Here is a 24,210-nt window from a genome sequence, read left to right on the forward strand (position 1 = left end):
AATCGTGCCTGGACCCAAGGGGGAGTCTGTGTGCCCCCCGGGGGGCTCCAGCAGGGGCTCTGGGTGGCTGCAAGGGGGCCCCGCCCGGTCCCGCGGAGGGACAGCGTAAAGCCATGTGAACCTGCATACCGTGGGGCTCTGATGGCCTTGACCAAGCCTGTGAGGTCGCCGCAGAGTGAAATGAGGAAAACCGGCGTCTCAGGAACTCCCAGCAGCCTCCTGCTCTGGGGGGGAGGGGAGGGGGGAGGGGGGACGGGCCCAGGAGCGGTTCCCAGAAATGCTCTTGTCTCCCTGCCCCTCCTCTGGGTCTTTTTGCAGGCCCTAGGCTGGGGGCAAGCCGGGGGGCAAGACAAGCATTGCCCCCACCCCTCCCTCCACCCCTCCCCCTCCCATCCTTCTTCCCAGCCCGTCTCGAGTCCCTCCGCCCCCTCCGCTTCCCCACCCTGCCCACCCCAAGCCCGGACCGGACACCAGTGCTGCTCGAGAGATCTGAGTTCCCGCCTCCCCCGAGGACCTGGGAGAAAAGCTGGAGGGAGCCGGTCCGCGCAAAGCCGGGCCGGGGAGGGAGTAGGCGGCGTAGGGTCCGGCGCCGCGGAGTGGGGCGGGGCCCTCGGGGGGCGTGTCAGGTTTGGCCAATGAGAGTGCGGAGGCCGGGAGGGGGCGGGGTTCAGCCTCCGGGGCGGGGGAGCTCACCCCTGGAAGGTGGGTGTCCCAGGTCCCCCGAGAGGGCGGGTGCCCGAGCCCTGCCCCGGAAGGGCCAGGCCGGAGCTCACCCCAGGAGGGCTCGCCTCACCAGGACGGTGCCCAAGCTGACCCCTGCGAAGGCAGGTACCCGAGCTCGCTCCAGCAGGGCGGCCCCTGACCCACATCCCGCGCGGTGTCGAGCGCCTGCCAGCCGGGTGCCCCTGACCCGCTGCTCTCAGCCTCTGACCCGCTCCCCGCCAAGCTCCCCGCACCCCAGGTCCCCTCATTGTCACCCCATCCCCACCCCAGGTTCTGAAGGCCGCCCTTCGGCCCAACCGTACCGGGTGTTCATCCAGCCGATGGGGGTGGGAGAGCAGACAGGGCCCCGCAGCCGGAGGTGAGGCGGAGCTGCCCCGCTGGGGGCCTGCAAGGCTGAGCTGTCACCCAACCCCACCCCCAGGCCACTCCAGAAGCCCCTCTGGTTCTGGCTGGAGGAACTGGGCAAAGTAGGCCGCACGCTGAAAGCCGCTCCGTACTGGTGGGGGGAGGGTGCACTGTGGGCCTGAAGACCCCCCAAGCCCCCAGCACAGAGACCCAGCCAGCCCCTCACCCACAGGAGTCACCTACCTGAGCCGCAGTCGGCAACCACTCTGGGCCTCTGTTTCCCTCTAAAAATGGGGCACTGAGACCAGCCCATGCTGGGGGGGAGGGTCCCTCTCTCCGCTTCCATGGTGGCTGTGTGCCCAGAGACCCAGAGTTGTCTGTCGTGGAGGGGGAGAGCCACTTGTGGTCTTCTCCAAGAGCCAGACTGGCCCTAGGTCACACGGCGAGGGGCTGGAGATGCCCCGTCCGGCATCCCCGTCCTCTCCCACGGGCCCTGTCAGGGCCGCCTGCCTCCTGCCCCATGACTCAGCACCTTTGCCCAGCACAGCAGGACTTTTGCCCCCTGCCCGCTCCTCCAGCCTCCTGTTTGGATCCCTACGGGGTCTCCCAGCAACGCCTGCCCAGGATGCGGGAAGTCAGGGCCTCCAGGGGCCAGGGCCAGTCCCCCAGCGGGATTGGCACTCTGGACCTGTCCTGGGTCATGCTGCTCATGTACGTGCTGGCAGCCCTGGAGCTCGCCTGCCTCTTCATGCAGTTCTCCATCATGCCGGTGAGTACCCCTCCACAGGCAGCCTGGCCACCGGCATGCCCCCACCGTCCCTCTCACCTTCCATCTCCGCCCTGGTGGTGGCCGGGGGTCGGGCCTCATGCTGCCCAGGCTCCTCTCGCTGGGGGCCCCTTGCCACACTGGAGCTAAGCTAAGGCACCTGGGAACTATGCTTCTGGACGCCCCCCTTCAGCATGTCCTGGGCTCTGGCTGCACCACCACCTGTCCTCATGACAGCCCCCTCCCCATGGCTGCCCTAGCGCTGTTCCTCCCACCCCACCTGGGGGCATTTGCCCTACTGGTCCGCCACCCCGACACCTGCTCAACTCACTTCCTAGTCCCACTCAGGCCTCTGCTCAGGTCTCCTCCGAGGCGGGGCCCTCCCTCCAACACCTGCCAGGTGCCCGGAGTCACTTGCCCTCCCGTGCTGGCTGGTCCGTCCTCACGCAGCTTGCCCACACCCCACATTGTACTTCATGGCATTAGATTACTTCTGTCTCTCCAACCAGGATGTGAGGGCAGGACTGATCCAGCTCATTCTCTGCCGCCTCCCTGGATCTGGAACTCTGCCTGGCCATAGCTCCCCCTTGGTTTAAGTGGCCATTGTGGCTTGCTGGGCCCGGGCACCCATCCTCCTCCTCCGTGCACTCTTGTTTATTCATTCAACACCGCTCTGTGGGGTCTCACCCTCCTGGGGCAACAGCACCCAGGGGACTTTGGAAGACCCAGAGCCCCAGGGATCCTTATCTGTCTGGTCCGGGTGGGACCATGGCACTAGCCACTGGCCACTCACCAGGAGATTCTGATGAGCAGCCTGGGCCTGGGGATCTGGGTGGGAGGGGGTATTGCCTTTGTCACAATTCCGGCCTTGGCAGGGCTCCCTGGCCAGACAGTGAGCCCAACTCCCCCGCTTCCCAAGCCCAGCTCAGTTCCACTGAATGGCTTCGTCTGAGCCCTTTCTCCTCTCCTTGGCAGCCAGGTGGCCAGGGCAGGTGCCTTGCTGTTCTCATCATAACATGGGTGACGACCATCCCTCCCTTGGAGAGTTGGTGCTGGGGCGATGAGAGAACAGTTGAAATCCTTGGCACGCGGGGCACAGAGCAGCTGTTGGTGCCACCTCCCCTCCCACTGGCTCTCCCAAGAGACGCATGTGTTTGTTCAACAAATGCTCGAAGGCACTCTGAGCACCTGGTCTCAGAACTCAGAATACCGCAGAGTGCAACGCGCGCCCTTGCCGCTGGGGGTCCTGAGCGTTGGTGACACCCACCGGCAGTAAACAATGCATAGTGAGACTGTGCTGCAGGAAGGGCGCTGGGGGTGCCGAGGAATGTGGCAGGCTTGGGGTCAGCAGGGCCTCCCTGAGAAGGCGACCCTGAGCAAAGCCTTAAAAGAGACACAGGAGTGAGCTAGCCAGTGCAAAGGCCTTGGGGCAGTAGTGGGACAAGTGCTGGAGACGGGAGAAGGAGCTGAGCCCAGGAGTTGCTGATGGATGGGATACAGGTGTGCGAAAAACAGGGGGCTCACGGATGACACTGCGGATTTGGACCGGAACCCTTGGAAGGGTGGAAGCATCAACAGTGGAGCAGAGGAGCTGGTCTTGGAGGGAGACCGGGAGTCAGTTCTGGACGTGCTGCGCTCCAGGTGCTTTCAGACACCACATGCAGAGCCAGAGTAAAAGGATTTGCCCTTGCCCATTTGAGGTGTACCCCAAAGAGGGGAAGGAGGGGCCAGCAACTGCCTTCACCGAGTACCGAGTCCCTGGAGCCTGGGCCCAAAGCCCCTGTTGGGCCCCCCGCTACAAGATAAGCAGCCGCTTACCCCAGGGCCGCTGAGTCCCAGGGCCACGGGTCGCCCCAGGTGCACTGCGGAGTGGTCAGAGCCAGACCCTCAATTCCCTCCCATGCTGCTCAGGGCTACCCCTCCTACGCCCTGCCCATGGAGGACCCCAGATTGCAGATGCTGGGGTCCTCCCAGGCCCTTCCCATGGACCCCGCCTATGTTTCAGTACCTGTCCCGGAGGCTGGGCCTGGACTCTGTCGCCTTCGGCTACCAGCAGACCATCTTTGGCGTGCTTCAGCTGTTGGGCGGGCCCGTGTTTGGCAGGTACCATGGGGCAGGGAAGTTTGGGGGCCCTCATCCCATGATGATCCAGGCCCGCCCTTTGGAGGTCATGGCCTGGGTTATGCCAGGTTCCCAAACCTCACACTGGGCCCCACTAGAGAGACAGCAGCCCCTGCTTCACGGATGGCCAGCCCGAGGCACAGAGCGGCTTTAGTCCCTTTAAGGCTGGGTTAAGCCCCTGCTCCCAGGGTATCCCCACCCCTAACTTCCACAAATTCTGGTTTGTGGCCAGACCCAGAGAGAGGATTTAATTGGTGAGACCCTCATGGCTATAAATGCCCTGCCCCACTGAGCCGGGGGGTCCCACCGGCAACTTTTCTGGAAAAGAATATTCTGGGGACTGGAACCCCCCAGACTCCCACAGGTCTCAGCGGGGGCGCTGGGCTCAGGGATGTGACAGCAGACATCCTCACGCAAAGCCTGCCGTGGACAGATCAACATGGCAGGAGTCAGATTTCTAGAGTTACTCCACAGAAAAGAAGGGTGTCCAGACCCGGTAACATCGGACAGAGCAGGGGCTCCGGGGTAGGGGTGAGGGGGGGCGGTTTCCCAGGCTTGAGCCTGGGAAGCGCTTTCTGTAAAATAAGCACATGCCCTTGGTCCCTTTGCATCCCACAAGTTATTCACATAGGCGTGGGAATGACCGTGTGGGTCAGACCCCCACGAGGTCACTGAAAACTGCCCCATTGGAAGGATGGAGAAACAGGCCCAGCAGGGCCCCGGGCGCCCCCGCCCACCCTTGCAGCACCGGGCCTCCCTGATCAGCCCCGGGGGAGCACTGCGGCCCGGTTCCCCGGCAGTCCCAAGGGGTGGGTGTGGGGCAGAGGAGCGGGAAGCCTGCCTCACGCCTGTGAGGGTCACAGGTGTGGGGCCCCCAGGTTCGCAGACCAGCGCGGGGCGCGGGCAGCGTTCACGCTCTCCTTCCTGGCGTCCTCAGCGCTCTACCTGCTCCTGGCGGCCGCCTGCAGCCCGGCCCTGCCCGGCGTGGCCTTACTCTTTGCCTCGCGCCTGCCCGGCGCCCTCATGCACACGCTGCCAGGTAGGGCTAGGTAGGGAGCCTTCCGGCCTGCTGGAGGACTATGGGTGGGGGGTCGGGAACGGGTCGGAATAGCCAGGGCCAAGGGTGGGACCGGAGGGAGGCGGGGGAGCTTGGTGTGGGCGTGGCCTGAGCCAGGGGTTTGGGCGGAGACCACTCCCAGGGTGCCGGTCTAGTCTGGAGCACAGGACCGGGATGGAGGGGTGACGCGGGGGCGTAGCCCGCGGAAGGGGGCAGGTCCGAGGTGAGGAATGATGGGGTGTGGCCTGTGCCGCGACCAGGGTGGGGAGCACGCGGCCTGGGGGCAGGTCGGGGTCCCGCGGGTGATGTGGGGGGTGGCTGGGGGAGGGGGCAGGTCAAAGGAGTGGAGTGGTGTGAGGGCGTGGCCTGTGGGTCGGGTCTGGGGTGCGGGGATGGCGAGGCGTGGCCTGGGTCCATAGGCCACAAGACGGTCGGCGAGGGGGCCGCGCTTGTCAGCCCCCCGTCCCACCCCCTAGCCGCCCAGATGGTCATCACGGACCTGTCTGCGCCTGAGGAGCGGCCCGCGGCCCTGAGCCGGTTGGGTCTGTGCTTCGGCGTTGGCGTCATCTTCGGCTCCCTGCTCGGCGGGACCCTGAGCAGCACGTGCGGGTGAGTGTCCGGGGCGGGGACCCGGTCGTGGGGGGGGAGGAGGGGGCGGGCCGACGACGCGGGGTGTGGGTACGGGTCAGGACGGCCAAGGCCGGGTCGGTTCTGCGCCGCGCTCCGGCCCTCGGCCCAGCCCCGCCACTTCTCCGGGCCTTGGTTTCCCCATGTGCACGCTCAGCGGGTGGGGTCCGTGGGAGGGTGACCTGCAGGAACCTACAGCTGGGGGTGGCCTTGCGGTGGGCGGGGTCCGAGGGCTTAGCTAGGAGTGGTGGGCAGGGCCCGCGGGGACGCGGCCGGCAGGGGGCAGTGCGGCCAGCAAACGAGGGAGTGGCCAGCAGGGGGCAGTGCGGCCGGCAGACGGGCGTGGCCAGCAGTGGCGGTGCGGCCGGAAGACGTGGGCGCGGCCGGAAGACGTGGGCGGGGCCGGAAGACGTGGGTGGGGCGGCCGGCTGGGGGCGCCGTCGCCGCACGCTGCAGTCCCGCCAGGTCCGTGCGCTCGGGCTGCTCGTTCTTGGAAGGTCCCACGCTGAACCTAAAGGAACCAGACGGCAGGCCTTGGGGGCGGGGTGATGGTGCCGTCACCTCCCTGCGATGGGGATGCTGTGGGCAGCCAGACCCCTTGCCTCTGGAAGGAGCGAGGGTGGCTTGTGGGGGGTAAAAAGCTAGTGTGTGTGAACGAAAGGTCTCTATTGCCCTCACCCCGCCCCTCCCCCCAGTTTTGCGCACCCAGGGGTCCGGGGGCTAAACTCAACTCCTGCCCAGCGTCCTGAGAGCCCGTGGGCGGCAGCTCTCACATGTGGTCTGCAGAGTGGACCCCATTCCAGGGACTGACCCTGCAGTGGGGCTGCACAGAGCCGTCTGTTCCAGCGGCCCTAGGGGTGCATACCCTTGGACTTAGGACACCTGGCCCTGGAGAGGCTCTGCCTGGCCAGGGAGAAAGACCCCGCTTCTGCTGCTGCCCCCTATGCTGCCCCACCCCCATTCCTCCCCCCAGGCGCTCCAACACCCACTCAAAACCAGCTTCCTACATAGGAATGGACTTTGCACCTTACCTTCATTCAGGCCCAAGACTTTGGTTTTGCTCTGGGGGGGCAGGTGCCCGGCCCAGCTGTGGGTGGAGGCCCTGTGCCAGCTGGTGACCCGCCCACCCTGCCTGGGCCTGGATGAGCTGCCCTGGGCCTCCATTCAGGCGAGGGGCCTTCCTGGTGTCTGAACCACACACGCGTGCACTCAGCATGAGGCCAGCACCTGGCCCTGCCATCTTGAATGACCCTATGCCGGGACCCCTGGGGGCCTTAGTTTCCCCAGGTTCCCTGAGTGCCCCCAGACCAGCCCCAGACTTGGGAGCCAGGTGATGGCTGAGCCCCAGGGATTGGGGGACAGGAGGGCACAGTGGCCTTGTCAAGGCAGCTCCCTCTCTCGAGGGAGGTCTGTTCAAGGCCTCCGCCCCCCACCCCCTCCCTGTCATCTTCCTCAGAGCTGGGTTGGGGGTGGCCGGCTCTGCTGAGTGCTGTGAGCAGGAGGCGGGGGTGCGGAGGGCAGGACTGCTTCATTCGTTTCCCCGTCGATGTTTATTGAACACCTATTAAGTGCCCCTGGGATTCCAGGTTCTGGGATACAGTGGTGAACGGGACAGACGAGTCCTCAGATGAAATGAACATGATGTGTATTCCTGTAACGTCAGGCTGGAGGACATCTGGGGAGGCAAAGAGATAGCAAGTGCAAAGGCCCTGAGACTGGGGAAGCGAGAAGACCCGTGTGGCTGGAGTGGAGGAGCAGGGGTGGGCAGTGGGTCAGGCCATGGAGCCCTGGGAGGGATGAGCAGGGGCAGGGGATGACCTGTCTGCTGTGTCGAGAATGTGGAGGCTAGGGCCACCCCAGGGAGACCAGAGAGGGGGCTCCTGAATCGGTCCAGGTGGGAGAGGACGGCAGCTGGACAAGGGATGGCCGTGGTGGGGAGAGGGCAGGGGCAGGTTCTGGCTTGGTTTTGCTGACGGCTGGGGTGTAAGTGTGAACTCAAGGCCGTGCCCAGACTCTGGGGCTGGCCCTGGGGGAGCCGAGGGCCTCGCTGAGATCCGAGCTGCCAGGGTGCCAGCGGGAGTTGGGTCTCCGTCAGGATGAGTTTGGTGCTCAGCAGACACTTGAAGGAACCCCAGGGTGGGTGGCTGGGTGTGGGAGTCTGAGTTGGAGGACAGTGGGGCCGTGTCCTCGAGTGGGTGGTTTCTTAGCCCTGGGAACTGCTTAAGATGGAGGCTGGTGCCCGGCACTTCATGTTAGAAGCCGGGAATCAGGAAAAGGTACCAGGAGGACCAGAAGGGAGGGCGATCCAGGGAGACATCCAGGCGTGTGGGTCAAGGATGGGACCTTGAGCCCGTGACGGATTCCTCCTGAACCAGGGCCACCTCTCTCCATGTGCGATGAGGGCGGAACCCTGATTTGGTAGATGGACCAGGGTCAAGAGAAAGAGGGCCTCTGTGTCCCCAGGGAGGGAAGAAAGACGGTCAGGGGCTGCAGAGTAAGGAGGGGCACCAGGGGCGTGAGGAGGGTGCTGGGAAGGGAGAGACGGGGCAGGGAGGAGCCCCGCTAGCTGCCCCTCACACCGGGACTCTCAGCGCCCAGACTCCGAGTTCACCTCCCAGCCCAGCCACCTGCTACTGTGGGCCCAGGGCAACCTTCCTCACCTTGCCAGCGCCCCTCCCGCCCGCCCCCCCCCCCACACACAGAGGCCTCCTCTGGCCAGCCCCACCCCATGTTCCCTCCTGCCCTTTTCTCCAGCCCAGCTGCTGACCCAGAAGGCACACGCACTTCCCTCTCCCTCCCAGTAGCCTCCAAATTCACCCCCACCCCTGCCCTCGCCTTCCTGAGCTTCCCTTCTTTCATCCCAAGATCTAAGGCGCCGTATACACTTCCTTTGACAGGTGGGGAAACCGAGGCCCCGGAGAGGGTAAGACTCCCCCATGGAGCTCCCAGTCCCCATCCAAGGCCCAGGGAATGTGGGCTCCAGGACCCTGATGCCTCATGGCAAGGGCAGATGCCCCATCTCCCTGGTCCAGCCTCTCTGCTGGCCCGCAGCCTGCTCTGCCTCTTGGCAAGGACCAGGCGAGATGTAAAAGCCACATTCCTGCCCCCCACTTCTTCGATCAAAACTGAGGCACGGTGTGAGGTCTCCCTGGCCGTTCCTCCCTGCCCACCTTCACCCCGGTCCCCTAAAGGCCCCTAAAGTCCCTAGCCGTGCCCCACCCCCTGCTGGGAAGCAGGTGGAAGGAGGAAGTGGCCTTGGCAGCCACTGCCGTGGGCTGAGTAGTGGTATAACTGGTTTGGGCCCAGTCTGGAGCTCAGGGCTGGGAGGCCTAGCTCCCATGGAGGACCCAGACCTGGGCCCTGAGTCATTTAGTAGGTGAGGGGGCAGCTCTGTGACTCATGTCCCCGAGCCTGGCACCTCACAGCCTGGGGAGGCCTCTATCATCCCCTCCCCCAAGTGGGCCGTTTGCCTCTGGGGTGGGCGGCACCAGCCTGCTAAGCCCACCAGAGCTGGGTCCCGGGTCGGAGGTGCTCAGGGATTTGAGGGGGGGGGGCGCCAGTCAGACGCCGCTGATGGTGGGATCAGGCAGAGCCAAGACCTGAAGGCTGGACTTAGTGTGGGGGGGGTCCTTTGCAGGACCCCCTGCTCCTCTGAGCGCTGAGGGGCTGCTGCACACAGGCCACAGGTACAGCTGGGCCCGCAGTCCAGCCCCCAAAGTCTCTGTCGCCCCGGAGGTGGCCCACCAGGGTGGCCGCTCCTTTAGGTTCAGCCACAGACCCTAGAGGTCAGGCAAACCGGGGCCTCAGTGTCACCGGCCGGCCCTCCTGGGCGCTAACTGGCCAGCGTGTGGCCCCGCTCTGACCCCAGCCCTGCGCCACACCCAGCGGGCCCTGGTGACTCGGCTGGTGTGACCCCGCTGCTTATCTGGAGGCCTGGGGGGAGCCAGTCGACCCGAGAACCGTATCTCGTAACCGTATCTTGGTCCGGGCGAGGGAATGGGAAACCCTTATCCTGCTGACGGAAGGTTTCCACCCCAGTGACACAGCAGCTTCCCTGGAGTTAATGAGTAGACATCTAGGGCTGCCCTGAGCGGCTCTGGGACAGGGGTGACTCACGGGTTACCCAGGCCGCCTACCCCACTTGGTGCTCGAGATGGCTCACCGAGGGTGCACGGGGCCAGCCAGGCCTGCTGTCTCCCCTCCCCACCCCGGGGCCCGCGCCGCTCCTGCAGACAGAACCTGGGTGTTTCAGGCACTAGGAGGTCCATGGACAGAGCACAAATGGCTGAGAGTAGTGGGGCTGGGAACCTCACCTAGACCTGTCAGCCGGACAGTGTTCCAGGCAGAGCGGAAGCCCGTGCAAAGGCCCCGGGGCAGGAAGGAGGTTGGGGCTTGCCTGGAGGCCTGTGTGGGCAGATGCTCAGGGAACACAGAGGGCTGCAGAGGGTTAGGCCGGACACAGCGTTAGGGCCTTTTTCTGGGACTCGGAAACCAGAGGGGGACTGACGTCCCACAAGACGGAGTGGACCCACAAGACGTCCATTTTCAGACACCGTTCTAGCCACAGGGCCATGGACTGTGGATCAAGAGAGGCAGGGGGGCTTCTGCCCCCCAAGCTCAGGCTGGATGCCCGGTGCCTCTCCGGAGCCCCGCACGGCCAGGCTTCCCATGAAGCCAGCTGACCCCAGCCTGCCCTTCAGGTTGGACAGGACAGGGGTACGCAGCCCGGGAGGCCCTGAGCCCCACCTGTGGCCAGGCCGGGGGACCTTGGCCGAGTGCCATCCCCTCTGGGAGCCCCGGAGCAGGCAGTGAGGGCAGCTCCAGCTTCAGGAGGAGTTGTCCCCTCCAAGCCGGGCAGGGGACGGACGGCATCGGTCTCAGAGTCCGCATGGGGTGGCAGATGGCCACGCCCACCACCCTCCTGATAACGTCAGGAGGAACTTCCGGGCCCTCGAGATAAGGATGAAAGTGGCGTCTGTGGCCGCTGCCGTTTGACCAGCGCCGGTGGCAGCCGCGGTCAGTTCCAGAGGCCTCCCTCGGTGGGACTCGGGCTGGGCTGCCTCCAGGACAGCCTTGGTGTGGGACAGGGGGTCCCAGGAGGGTAGCCCCTGTGAGTCTAGCCCTCATCTGCATCTGAGGAAAGGAGGTCACCCAGCAGGGTAGCTACAGAGAAGGGACAGAGAATTCGGGTGCCCTGAGTCTGGCCCGGGGCCCTTTCAGGGTGTCCATGGGTCCATCCGTCCAGTCTCCCGTCCGTGCATTCAACCAAAAATAAAAGGGGGTGGGTGGACAAAGACACGCTAACAGTGCCTGCCTCATGGTCAGTGCCCAGTTTGTAAAAACAGTCCAATGAGCCAGTGGACAGGTGGCCCAGAGCCCCATCCTGCGCGATTGGCGTCCCAGAGGTCCCCAGGGCCAGAGGCAGTCTCTGGGGGTGGGCTGACTGAAGGCCCCTGGGGAGGGGCTCCCGAGCTGTGTCTCGGACGACAGAGCAGCAGTGGGTAGGGGCGCAAGGCTGGAGGGCGTGCCCACCGAGGAGGCCCCCGTGTCGGACCCGGGGCTGCCACGCTTTCCTCCCGTCTGTCCACTTCCGTTTCTGGCATTTTGTCCGGGGGAGTTGGAGAGCACTCTGGGTGGGGAAGGACACCCAAGCCTCCTCTGGGGCAGCTGTGGGCCCCGACGGCCTCCCGGGGCCCCCCAGGGTCCCCGTGTCCCCTTCGGTTCACTGGCCGCCACACAGGGACAGGAGAGGTCTCTGGAGAAGGGGCCTGGCTCCCTGCCACCCGCCCCTCACTTGTCACCAGCCTCCCAAAATAGCCATCGAAGTGGCCGCCTCTGCTCTCACGCACTTCCGGGGCATCTGGCAAAGAAAGCTAGTTTTGTCCCTGCCCAGGCAGGCCCGGAGCAGTGACGTGCGGGCCTCTGAGGCCACAGTCCTGAAGAAAGGACCCCTCTCTCTGACGCTGGCCTGCGGGGCCCGTACCCGGCCTCATCCCTCCCCTGGGTCCCAGCAGAGGCCTCACTCTGGGGTCCGGTGCCCTCTGACCCTTCCCACCTGGCAGCCAATGGACACGCCCACTTGTCCGGAACCCCTGCTGCCAGAAAGCCCAAATGTCCAGCATCCTGGGCAGTGGGTATCAGCTTGGGGGCCAGAGATGGGCCCGTGTGGGAGGGGAGAGGTCGGTGGCACACGCAGAGTGGACAGTGCCGGCTGCAGCACTGACCAACTGTGTGAGCCCGGGCAGGTCCCAGCCCCAGAAACAAGGGGCTGCCGAGGCCCATTCTCTGGTGCTGGAGTCCCCACTGGCTTCCCTGCCTGGGGTTCCCGCAGGAGCTGTGCACGTGTATGTGTGCAGGTGTGTGCGCGTGTGCGCACCTGTGGTGGAGTGGGGGCGGGGGAGTCCTCTCTTTGAACTCCGAGGAAGGTCACAGGCAGCTTGTGGCTGCCTCGTGTGAAAGTGCGGAGGGCGTCTCCCAGGACACTGACAAGGTCTGGGGCAGGACTTTTGTCGTCCATTTAGTCTACGCTCTGATGCCCACTGGGGTCTCAGCACAGGGTCCCACCCAGGCCCACCTGCCCTCGGGGGCGGATACTGGCCCTGGGGTAGAGCAAGCCCTTCTCAGAGGACAGGGCGCCCACTGGGGAAGAGGGGCAGGGCCTCACAGAGAGGGCCTTTGCAGGATGTATAGGAGTTTTCTGTGCTTCAGAGGGGCAGGGTGTTCGGCTGGGCACAGGCCTGGCGGTCGAAGCAGCCTGGCTCAGTATGAATTTTCTGTTTCACTCCTTGTCTTCCTCCAGCCCTCAGGAGGAAACGGTGACGGTCAGAGGGGCCAGGCCCCAGTGCCTTTGTCCCCAGGTGACTCGGGCTGCCTGGAGCTGGAGGCCGAGGTCTGCCTGTGAGGTCCAGAGAGGTCGAGGGCTGAGTTTCTTTGTAGTGACTCATGGAGGGGAAATGCTTCCTCAGAAGTGACAGCTGAGGGGAGTGCCTGAGTCACGGCCCTTGGTGCCGCTGTGGGCAGGCGGGAAGGCGCCCTGAGGGCTGTGTCCTAGGTTTATCGGGGGGCCAAACGCCCCCCTACCCCATGGGCCCAGCCTGCCGTTCCCCCTCCAGGAAGTGGTGGTGGGTTGCTCCTGAGGCCCCCTAAGTGCAGGCCTGTCCTCCCCCAGGAGGGGATGGAGGCATGACAATCCCCAGGACGCAGATGGGGCTGCAGGAGGTCCCACAGTCTTCCATGTGGGTGGGTGGAGCTGAGATTCAAACCCAAGCCCCTGCCCACCAGGCACGTCAGCCCCCGTCTCTCCGGCCCCTCTTGGCGCCCTGGCCCCAGTGCCACCTGGCATTTTGCTCACCGTGAGCCAGCACCCTGCCTCACCTGAGTCTCCGAGGGCGAAGGTCACTTTCTCAGCCGCCCTCCTCCACCCCAGGCGGCCCCTCCGGTCCCATCAGAGGCCGGAGGGCTGAGGGTTCTGGGGACGGGGCCCTTTCCCCCGGGAGCCTCAGTCTCCTGCTCTACAGGGTGGGGAGGAGCCTTGGCGCTGCCAGGGTTGTCTGGGGAACATCCTCCCTGCTGGGCCCAATTCCGCGGAACACGGCACCCAGGCCTCTAACACCCCTGCCCGGGCCGGGGGTGGTGGGCGCACACCACACAGCAGCCCGGTCCTTCGGGGGCCTCGGCAGCCTGGGAGCCAAACGTCCCCTGGAGAATCGCCACCCGCCCCAGGCCCCTGCCCAGCCCTTCTGGGGCTCACATTCCGGCTCCCGCTGCCACCCATTCTCAGAGGCCGCCAGGACCCGTATGCTGTATCCACAGCCTGAGGGTCGGGAAGGCAAGAGCTTCCTCTGTTTCTTCATCCATCACCTCATTCATGTGCCCTGAGGGTCCCGTGGCCTGGCCTCCAGATCGAAGCCTGAGAGGACATGAGTGGTGGGGTTTGGGCTGTTCTCAGCTGTCAAAGCCTGAGTGTGACTGATGGGGCAGGTGGGGGAGATGCCGCAGGTGACACCTGCGCCCTGGGGCCTGAGCCCTGTGTGACCACAACTGTCGCTCACAGGATTCAGTGTCCGGTCATCGTGGCTCTTGTGGTCAACCTCCTGGGAGCCATTCTCAGCTTCACCTGCATCCCCACCAGCACCAAAGGGGCCAGCGCCCGTGCCCAGGCTTCCCTGCCAGGTAAGCTGCACCAGACACACCCCAGCAGATACACACAGGGGAGGCCCCACCAGGTACCTCCCGCTGGGTCTACCCTACCAGACGCACCTCACCGGTTACACCCCACCAGGTATGCCACTTCTGGATGCTTGGCCAGTGTGAAGTGTGAGCCCTCCCCTCCCACCAGCCAGCACCCTGGACCTCGGGCTAGGCCTCCCCCAGCCCGGCCCACCCTTCAGGGAGGGTTTGCCAAGACCACGATATGCCAAAGCATCCCTGGTGGCTTCTCATCTGCGGGGTCAGAGGGGTGTGCTCCAGGCAATGCGCCTGGGGCATTCGGGGCCACTCAGGCCCTCTTTTCTTCCTTGGGCCCCTCCAGGATGCTGGGCATCTCCCAGCTTCGGACACCACTGGAGCTGAGCCTGAGAAGGACCAGGAGGGACCTGGGATGGGGTGGGCATGATAAGCCAGGATCCTGAGGCCCAGAGCAGTCAGTCACTGTGCTGTATGGGGGGACGTGAGGGTGCCGGCTTCAGGAGCACAGCTCCCGGGGCGGGGGGCCGAGGCGGGGGGCAGAGCACAGTCAGGTTAGGGCTTGTGGGCTCAACGTGCCTCCCAGGCCCCACAAGGAGAGGTCAGGGCTCCAGAGGGCGGTCCCCTCCAGGGCGTCCCAGCCCAGCCACTTTGGCCTGGCACTGAGTGGGACCCCATGCCCCATGGCCCGGTGACCGAGAGCTCTGGAGAGACCCACCTGGGACCGGAGGCCCCTGAGCCATGGCTGTGATGGAACAGCCCAGAAAGAGTCAAGAGGGAGGGCCTGGGTGGGGGCCCGGCCTGCAAAGGGACAGAGGAAAAGGGCCGAGGCATAGGAGAACCTGAGAGAGGCAAGCAGGGGGGCACCGCCGCACCCAGCTGGGAGGCTATGACGTGGCACCCAAGCGTCCTCCGGATCAGGGTAAGGTGGCCACTCTCAGCCACCAAGAGCGGCCGCTCCTGGCCGACGGCTGCCTCGCCAGCCTTGTCGTGCCGTCGCCCGGGTCCAGGGCCAGGCAGGCAGCAGCTGCCCTGGTCACGCGGGTTTGGGGAGCGAGAGCCTCCATCACGTGGAGCCCAGGTCCAGGCCAGGCTGCGCCCCCTGAATTCACAGGTCCCCAGGGTCCGCAGGGCCTGAGGCCCGGTCCTGAGTGTGATGAGCTGCCCGGGGCTCACGGCGGGGCTGGGGGGAGGCACTCTGAGGAGGAGCTCACGTCCCCGGTGGGTGTGGGACGCCCGCAGCAGGAGCGCTTCCTCCACACCCAGTGGGCCCTGGGGTGCGGGCTGTCCGGTGCTATGGTGGCCTCTCCGCGTGCCTCAGGGAAACCCAAGGCCAGCCTGTTGGACCTGAAGGCCATCACCTGCCTGCTGCTGCAGCCGGGCGTCCTGCCAGTGTTTCTGGTCAAGGTCATCTGCGGCTTCCCCTCAGGTGAGTCCCGGGCTGCCCGGCCAGCGTCCAGAGCCCGGAGCGGCTGAGAATTCGGGGCCGCGGAGACGGAGGTCCGCAGCCCGCGCGTCACCCCTTCGCTCTGCCCTGTGTCCCACGCTCCGAGACTCCCCTGGGCCCTATCCAGTCACATCTGTCCCAGAGAGGGTGACAGCCCACTGGTTCATGCAGATGTGGCTGCACGGGCCAGAGGAGGAAGAAGTGAGGGTCTCCGTCCTTCCCTCCTGCCCCCCAGTGCCCTGCTCGGGCCCCAGTTACCCCTGCTCTACAGAAGGTCTCGCTGCCCGGGCCTGTGGCTTCCAGGGCCTCTCAGGACAGTCCGGGAGGTGGGAAGGACGGTACGCCTGCAGGTGGACACACACATTCTCGGTGGCACTGGGGGCATCCCTGACCACAGTCGTGCCCAGTAGCGACCGCTCAGAGCCCCCATCTGGGGTCCTCCAACCAGGGGAGCAGTGCAGAGGACAAGTCAGCGAGGCACGGTTGACAGGCGCTCAGGTGCTCCCACACTGGCACTAAAGGGTTAACCCCTCGGCCCAGGAAGTTCTCTGTCCTGGCAAACTGGGCAAGCCCCCCTCCCGGCTCCATCTGTGACTCAGGATGGCTCAGTGGGGCACAGTGACGGGAACCCAGGTCACCGACGTCAGTTCTGGGGCCAAATCCTCCTCCATCATCAGCCCGGGGTCCCCCATCTCCCAGCCTCCACCCCAGACGGCCTTGGGCTCTGGCCACCCTGTGCACGGGGCAGCTTCTGGCACCTTCCTGGTCACGGCCCACAGCAGCCGCATGGGGCAGACCTGCCAGGGACGACCTCGGAGAAGGTTCACGTTGGCCTTCCCTGAGCCGGTCACCGCGGCCAAGCCCCTGGCAGCGTGATGGTCACCTGCCGGGGGGAGCAGGTGTGGGCACAGCTGCGCAGCCCTGACCCCTCACCCCTGACCCCCCACCTCACCCAGGGCTCTTCATGGTCATGTTCTCCCTCATCTCCATGGACTTCTTTCAGCTGGAGGCCGCCCAGGCCGGCTACCTCATGTCCTTCTTCGGGCTCCTGCAGATGGTGAGTGGGCGCCGGGCACACAGGGTGGGCGGGGGTTCAGCACCCCACGCTCTGTGGGCTCCCTGCCCTCCCAGGGTCCTCTGGGCAGTCGGCCTGTGTTGGGGTGCCAGGACCTCACAGACCACCGGCACTTGGTTTCTCCGCAGCGCAGGTGCCGTCCTGCACGCCCGCCTTTTGGGTGTTCCATCCACACCTTAGCTTCTGGCTTGTCCTCCTCTCCCTGCTCGCGGCTCCCACGCCTGGGTCTGTCTGCCCACCTATCTGCCCGGAGGTCTCGTCTGAGAGGGGAGAGGGGAGACTCATCCGCAGTGGAGGCTGGCGAGCCCTTGGCCTCCCATTGGGAAACACGGCGGAGGCCCATGGTCCGCCGAGTGTCCGTCTGGGCGCCGGCGGTGGACAGGTCAGGAAGGGGGGCAGACCCCAGTGGTGGGGCGCATTACAAGGAGAATGGCCGGGCTCTGCGTCCCACCCGCCTGCCCACCGGTCGTGTGACCATGGCGGGGACAGGTGGCGACGTGCAGCCGCCACCCGGGACATCTGCCTGACAGCCGGAGCGCAGGAGGGGCTATTCTGGGATCTGCCTGGGCGGGGGAGAGAGCTCACGCTCTCCGGAAGCGAGTGGCATTCCCAGCACCTCCAGGCCATCTGCTGCCCGTGCCTTTGGGCCCAGGACTGGTCTAGACTCTGGTTCTAAAATAGTCACTCCTGGGAGGGGCTGGCCCCCCACCGCACCCCACCGTGGGCCAAGAGGGCCTAGCTGGGTGGGCTGGGAAGTGCCAGCCTGGTGGCGGAAAAGAGATAAACAGAAAACAACAACAACAATAATAATACTCTAAATTGGGGGCCACTGGAGCTTTCTTCTAAACGGCTGCTCCCGGGAATTCCCTGGTGGTCCAGTGGTTAGGACTCCATGCTTCCACTGCAGGGGGCACGGGTTCGATCCCTGGTCAGGGGAACTAAGATCCCGCAAGCCGTGCATTGTGACCAGAAAGAAATAAATAACAATTCTTAAAAATAAAAATAATTTTTAAAATAAACTAAACGGCTGCTCCTGCCTGCCTGGGACCAGAGCACCAGCCTGAGCTTGTCCTGGGCTCCCCGGGACCAGGAGACCAAGCCTGTAGCCTGGCTGAAGCCGGCAGACCCCTCGAGACCCTCAGGGACAGACCCTGGTAGCCTCTGGCCTGGTCGGGGGTGAGGGTGGGCCTGCCCGAGACGGGCCTGGGCTCCAGCACCTGTGAGGATGGTGGCGGACAGGGCTGGAGAGCAGCAGTGGGACTCGGGAAAGTGGCTGGCGGGGGGCGCTGGGGACCCCAACACAGGCCGACCGGGTGGAGGAGCCCGGGGAGGGCAGGGAGCCCACAGAGCGGTGAGGGGCGCCAGGCCCCAGGCCCTAAGTTCAGTGGAGGGAAGGTGGAGGCAGCTGAGGCCCTGAGATACGTCTGCAGGGGAGGCCCAAGCCACCCTCGTCAGGTGCCTCCCTCCCCCCCGGCCAGGGTAGAGCTGGTCACCGAGGGTCCGGGGAGGCGGCCCCGCCGCTGGGTGAACCATGCCTCCCACCTGGTCCCCCACAGCTGCTCTTGCACCTGCTGCTTCCCTTGCAGACCATTTCCTGCCCCACCTGAGGTGTGGTTGCCGCCTGCCAAGGGCGATCCCCCCCACCAGCATCCCCTTCCAGCCCCCTGTGTACAGAGATCACTGGGGTTGGGATCTCAGGGGGTGGCAGCCCGGATGGTCCTAACACGAGGGGATGGTGGTCACCCTCCCCCCGGGGGGCTGGCAGCCCTCTGTCCCTCTAGGACCCCCCTGCGAGGGCCCCCCACTCGGCCTTCATCTGTGCCCCAGACACAGCGCCGCTGCAGTGATGGGGAGCTTCCGTCGTATGGGGTGGCGGGGGGAGACGGAGGCAAGCCCCCAACCACCGGCGCATCTGGTGTGTCAGGGGCGACAAAACCTCAAAGGAGAATCAGGGCCCTTGGAGGGGCAGAAATGCTGCTTCAGATGGGGTTAGGATTAGGGTTAGGGTTAGGGTTAGGGCTGGTAGGGGCTCTCCACTGGCCCACGGAGAGGCTTGGAGGGAGAGAACTTCAGACAGGGAGGGGCTGCAGGTGCAAAGGCCTTGGGGTGGCTGGGCCGGCCTGAGGGGAGAGGGCTGCCCTCTGAAGACATGCGTGGGGGGTGGTCTGCAAGGCCAAGAAGGACCCAGATTTACTCAGATTTACTTGGAGTGGGTGGGACCGTTTGGAGGCTGGATGTGGTCTTACTAGCCCCCTGCTGGGGAACTGGGTGCTTCTGGCTGATGTGACCTCCGGGGAGGTGGAGGTGGCTCGGGCCAGGGCGGGGGAGGGGGGTTGGTGGGGGGAGCGGGACAGGTGAGCAGACAGGGTCTCCAGATGGGAGGGTTGAGAGAAAGTGAAATTTCTGGTGTGTTTGGTAGCTCTAGTTTCATGTAATAACCCGCAAGGCACGAAAGTTTAGGCTTTGTTTAAGTTAATGGGAAAATGGAAAGATGACCCCAGTACATTAGAGTCCTGGTCTCCGGGTCTGTATGAAAAGCTAAGGCAGATTTAAATCTCTCTCCTGGTTTGGTGGTTTCCTCTCAGGTGTAGGGCACTAAAAGGCACTTGCCAAGTAGATCTTCCCTTTAAACAAACAAAACAAAGATAAGCAAGTGTGAAAGTAGGATTTTTTTTTTAAAGAAGGACATCTTTGGTTCTGGTTTGAGACAGTTTCGTTTTGCCAGGCAGGCAGCTCGGAGAGTGGTCCGTCCTGTTCTGCAGGGCTGGGCCCGCCCCGTCACAGGGCCCAGCCCCCGGCCTGACCCCCAGCCGCAGGGGGTGCTGCTGCAAACCCACTGCGCCCTGGCACTTCCTGTCTGCCTGGTGGAGGTGGCAGGGGACCAGACAGGGAGCCTCACCCTGGCCGGGGGATGGCCTAGGGCTGGGTTTGCTCTCTGAGTGACATCCCCAGCGTCAAGGGTGTCCCTGCTCTGGGCCCTTCCTCCCACCCCCACGAGGGCAGGAAGGGGAGCCTTAACCTTAACCTGGCTCCTGGCTGGCTGACCCTGGGGCCGGGTGAGGGGGGTGCGGCCAGGAGGACAGAGCTGGGAGTGGAGGGCTGAGCAACAGTGGGGGTTATCTGGGGAGACTGGTTGCCCCCTGCTTACCTGCCCAGGCTCAGGACAAGTCCACCGCACTGGTCTCCACCCCAGCCCCACTCCTGGCCAGCTCTGGGACCTCGGGCAAGTGACGTCCACCCTCTGGGCCTCAGTTTACCCAGTTGTAACTGGAGCGGTGGCCTCCTGAGATGTGGACGACACAGGGCTCCTGGCCTAGTCCCTGGCCCCAGTTGGCAGTAGCTGGTGCGCCCACCTGCTGAGGACAGGCCTCCATAGGGCCAGCTGGGAGGGCCACCCCACATGGGCACCAGGGCTCTGAGCTCGGGTCCCAATCCAGCCCCCCCTCCTCTGTGCCCTGGTCTCCCCATCTGTGAATGGGGCAGGTCCCACCTCCCAGACGAGACAGCCAAAGAGGGGGCTGAGGACGAGTGATTGGCCAGGATGGGGCACATGGGGGCCAGGTGACACGGTAGGGGGCTTCCCAGGGCCCCAAGGGTCCCCAGGGCTGGAGTCGGGGCCACACTGTGAGCATTTTCCTATCAAAGAAGCTTTTTGCACCATTAAGCCATGGCCTCCCCCGCCCCTGTCAGGAGTTAACCAGCCCTTTGATTAAAATGTTCATCAGGCCTGAAACTGCAGATTAGTTTTGAATGTGGAACTCGGACCTCTGAGTGGCTGGCTGTGCACGTGTGTGTGCGCGCAGGTGCGTGTACGTGTGCGTATGCGTGCATCTGTGCGCGCGTGTGTGTCTGTGTGCCTGTGTGTGCGTGCACGTGCGTGGGTGCGTGCATGCGGGTGCGTGGGTGCATGCGTGTGTGCGCGCGCGTGCGCACGCGCGTGTGCGAGAGCGCCCAGGCTGCTGGCCCCGTCTCCCCTGGGACGTTGAGGCCATCGTGGGTACCACAGGCCCACCCCTGTGCCCTGCGCCTGGCGCCTGCTGTGGCTGGTGGCAGTGGCCCCAGGGGCTGCAGGTGGGGGAGGTCCCGCAGCTGGCCGCAGCCCAGAGCCCCTCCCCAGGCCTGGCTGCACCCACCGCCACCCTCTCGCCCTCACCTAGGTCTTCCAGGGCCTGGTCATCGGGTGGCTGAGCGGCCACTTCTCTGAGGGAGCCCTGCTCCGGGCCAGCGTGCTGGTCTTCAGCGTGGTGGGACTGGCCATGGTGAGAGCTCCCGCCTCTGGCTGCCCCGCAAAGAGCAGGGTCCCAGGCCCACTCCCCTGACCCGCTGCCGGTGCCCAGTTTGCACTTGAGCCCCTGGGCCCCCTGGCCCCCTCTACCCCGACCCAGGGCCACCCTCAGGGATGGGCAGTCCCACCCTGGTCCCGCGAGGCCCCGTGAGGCCCCCGTGACCGTGGCCCCTGCTCGGCCCCTCGGCAGGCGCTGATGGCCAATGTCTTTCACTTCTGCCTCCTCATGCCCGGCCTGGTCTTCAGCCTGTGTGCCCTCAACGTGGTCACCGACAGCATGCTGACCAAGGCCGTCTCGGCCTCAGACACGGGTGAGTGCGGCATCCCGGGCCGGGTGAGGGGCAGGCCCTGGGGAGACCCCGGCCCTCCTCTCTGGGAAGCTTGCTGAGCAGTTTTGGGCAAAGCAGCTGCCCAGATGTAGGACCTGCCTGGACTCAGTGGGCATTGAGTAGGGTGGGCGGCTGGGGGTCTGAGTGGGCAAGGTGGGGATGGTGGGCTGCAAGAGGGCTCAGGAGAGAATCCTGCCCACCATCCAGCCCAGCCAGGCCCAGCCAACCCTGCACCAGGCCCTGCTGATCAGCCCAGGGCCAGGCCTGGGGGAGGGGAGGAGGGCTTCCTGGAGGTGGCATCTGGCTTGGCTCTGAAGCATGGGCAGAGAATGGCTAGAGGCCAGAGCGGGTGGCTAGCACAGGGAGCACCTACTGTTCCCTCCCTGCACATGGGATGTGCAGGTGCCTCCTGAGTGAACGAGTGAGTGAGTGATTGCTGCCCCCGGGCCACCCAGTGGGACTCAGGCGCCCCCAGACGTGGACCTGCAGTCCCCCTACTCTGCACCTGGCCTTCTTTCTTGAGGGCAACGAGTCTCCCATCCAGACTGGGGGTCCCTGGGCCCGATGCTGCTCAGGCTTCTGCCCCCGTGCTGCCCCAGGCATGGTGCAGGTCAAGGTCAAGGGCTCCTGTGGGCCCGTTGCGGTCAAAGACCTCCCTCCCTGGCAGCAGGGCTAGAAAGCTCAGGGCCCTGGCTGACCCTCCGTCCATCTACCTGCCTCTCTGGGAAGGTCAGACTGAGGTCTAGAGGCCCTGATGAAAATGGGGAGGCTGCTGGACAAGGCCTCTTCTCAGGACTGCCTTGGGGACCCCCAAGGCCTGCCAGACCTGTGGCTCTGTGGTCCTGGGAGGCTAGACTGGTCCTGGAGGGCTTCCTGGAGGCTGTGGGCTGGCAGGTGTGAGAGGCCAGGAGGAGAGAGGAGGGGAACAAGGCCTGGAGAGATGCGGGCAGGGCCTGAGAGGGAGGAGGGAGGAGCAGATCCAGGCCACCAGGGCCCCATGTGCCAGAGGCACCATCCCTCAGCTTGGAAGGAGCCAGGAGCCAGTTCCCAGCACCAGCCTGGGAACCGGAAACCACAGAGGGGGCGGTAATTGCTCCCTGGTGTCTGCAGGGCATGTGGGCGTCGGGAGAGGCTGCTCTGAAATTCCCCCTACGCTGGCCCTGAGCCTGGGCGGGGCCTTGCCAGGCCATGCCCAGCTGACCCAAGGGCAGGGCTTTCCAGCTCCCAGAGCGGAGGGCTGTGAAGCCCCTGGAGCCTGGGGCCCTCGGGGCAGATGTCAGTGTTGACAGGAGCCACACGCTTGGTGGCCCGCATAGGGCACAGCTGACGAGAGGGGCGTGCAGGTGGGGGTGTCAGGTAAGAGGGGTGCAGGCAGCCAGGCGCGCCCGGGAAGTGGGTGCAGAGAAGCAGGTGCGGGCCCTTCGAGCGCCCCGAAGCCCCTCCCCCGCCCTGGGGGGAGTTCCCTGCAGTCCACGTGAGGGCGGGAGCCGTGCGGGGGACAGGGGTGTGTGGTGGCCCACCCCGTACCCCAGCCCAGCCCTCACCGCGGTGCTTCGGAGGCCCCTGGCTGGGATGCCACCTCCCAGGCAGGCCTGGGGGGGTGGGGCGGGGCCTGGCCCACGACCTGGGGCCCTGTTCCCAGGCTCCTCCTGTGCTTGGGAACTTTCTGGAGCAGGGCAGAGGCTCAGCTCCCCATGCGAGAGGGCTCAGTGCTACCCCTGCGTGGCTGGGGGGTCTGCAGAGAGGGAGCGGGGGGTGGAGGGCGGCGGGGGAGACAGGGAGGCTGTAGCTGTGTCAAGGCCATGGGCGGCTGGGGCAGTGATGCTGAGAGACCGGCCCGGCCCGACTCGACCCTCCCCTCCCCTCCCCATAGGAACCATGCTGGGCCTCTGCGCCTCTGTGCAGCCGCTGACCCGAACCCTGGGGCCCACCCTGGGAGGCCTCCTGTACCACAGCTTCGGAGTCCCCGTTTTCGGCCACGTGCAGTTCGTCGTCAACTTCCTTGTCCTCCTGGTCCTCTGGAGGCAGCCTATGCCCCCAAAGATGGACAAAGCCTGGTGACCATGGCCCCCAGGCACAGACTGGCAATAAACTCCCTTAGGACCTCTTCCAGCCTGATTTCTATCAGTTGGGCAGGGGGCCTGGGGACAAGGGCAGGATGGAGCCTTGGATGCTGGAGGGCTTCCTGGAGGAGAGGGCTTCCTGGAGGAGAGGGCCTACAGCTGGGCCCCAGGGCTCCAGGGAGAGCAGAATCGCCCAAGTTCATCCCAGTGTGAGGTGGGTCCTGCCCCCGGGGTCCGCCACCAAGGCCAGTGAGGAGTATCCCCTGCTGCCACCCAGACAGCTCTGCCCACAACGTCCCCAGAGACAGGGAGTTCTGTGCTCACCCCTTCACACCCCCGCCCCACACCAACCCCCGGCCCGGGGCCGAGCACGCGCTGCCCACACACCCTCCTTAGCCCTTGAAATTGCTTCCACTCGTGAACAGAAAGAGGACATGGTTGTTTGAAAAGATCAGGACTTTTGAGGCTTGGGGAGAAATCTAGGAAAAAAACTCTCATTTCATGTTGGGGAGCCCAGTGGGGAGGACCAGGCTTCCAGGCTTGAGAACTGGGGAGCTGTGCCTTCCCCTCCCCCCGCCTCCCAGCTCAGGTGCTACGGAGAAGGGGTACCAGACACAGGGAGGCCAGCAGGCTGCCGTGCCCCATGACCGGTATGGAAAGGACAACCTTGTCAGGTGTCTACAGACGCCCTTGAGACCAGGAAGGCTACCCCTCCCCCACAGGCTGCCTTTAAAAGAAGCTGTTAAACTCAGAAACCCCAACCTCAGAATTCCATGTCCCAACTGGAGGGGCCTCAGAGAGCCAAGGTCCGCCCACCCTCCCGGCCCAAGTGCTCAGGCCGTACCCCGCCTCCGCTTGAGCCCCGCCAGGAACTGGGGTCTCACCCTCTGACTTCGGTCATTCGCCCAGAGGGTCCGGCGGGACAGGTCTCCAGGGTAGGGCAGCATGGGGACGCACCCTGGGGTTGGTCTTTTCTACTCTGAAGGAGCCCCCTCCCCATTTGCACAGGGGCTTCACAGTGCTGTTGAGGAGAAAATTCATGGCAGGAATGGTTTCTTCTCTGGACCCAGCACCCAGGCTCCTGCAGGCCTCCCAGCAGAGGGACGGCCCCTCTCCAGTCTGACCCCTGCCACCCGGTTAGGAGGCCTGTGATGGTGCCCCCCCACCCACCCATCAAGGGTAAGTGAC

At 65.2% G+C, this 24,210-nt stretch overlaps 1 protein-coding gene across 8 annotated transcripts; it reads left to right on the forward strand.

Moving 5' to 3' along the window:
- Positions 1-715: 715 nt before the first annotated feature.
- On the forward strand, positions 716-24,077 carry SLC22A18 (solute carrier family 22 member 18). 8 transcript variants are annotated; one of them, XR_450084.3, is made up of 12 exons: positions 748-828; positions 1,647-1,837; positions 3,840-3,937; positions 4,834-4,994; positions 5,489-5,621; positions 13,693-13,811; positions 15,145-15,252; positions 16,227-16,327; positions 20,503-20,604; positions 20,821-20,941; positions 22,181-22,315; positions 22,833-22,949. XR_450084.3 is itself a non-coding variant. In XM_007171150.2 (11 exons), the coding sequence occupies exons 2-11, from the start codon at positions 1,694-1,696 to the stop codon at positions 23,018-23,020; spliced, it is 1,275 nt and encodes a 424-aa protein (XP_007171212.1). In that variant the 5' UTR covers positions 716-828; positions 1,647-1,693; the 3' UTR covers positions 23,021-23,056. The 8 variants fall into 8 exon arrangements, 6 of the variants coding, with proteins under 6 accessions (XP_007171212.1, XP_007171210.1, XP_007171211.1 ...); XR_003622324.2 differs by having other exon boundaries at positions 20,877-20,941; XM_007171150.2 differs by lacking the exon at positions 22,181-22,315 and having other exon boundaries at positions 716-828; positions 22,833-23,056.
- The last annotated feature ends 133 nt before the right edge of the window (positions 24,078-24,210 follow it).

The sequence above is a fragment of the Balaenoptera acutorostrata genome, chromosome 9 (genome assembly GCF_949987535.1).
Source record: "Balaenoptera acutorostrata chromosome 9, mBalAcu1.1, whole genome shotgun sequence".
In the NCBI taxonomy this organism is placed as follows: Eukaryota; Metazoa; Chordata; class Mammalia; order Artiodactyla; family Balaenopteridae; genus Balaenoptera; species Balaenoptera acutorostrata.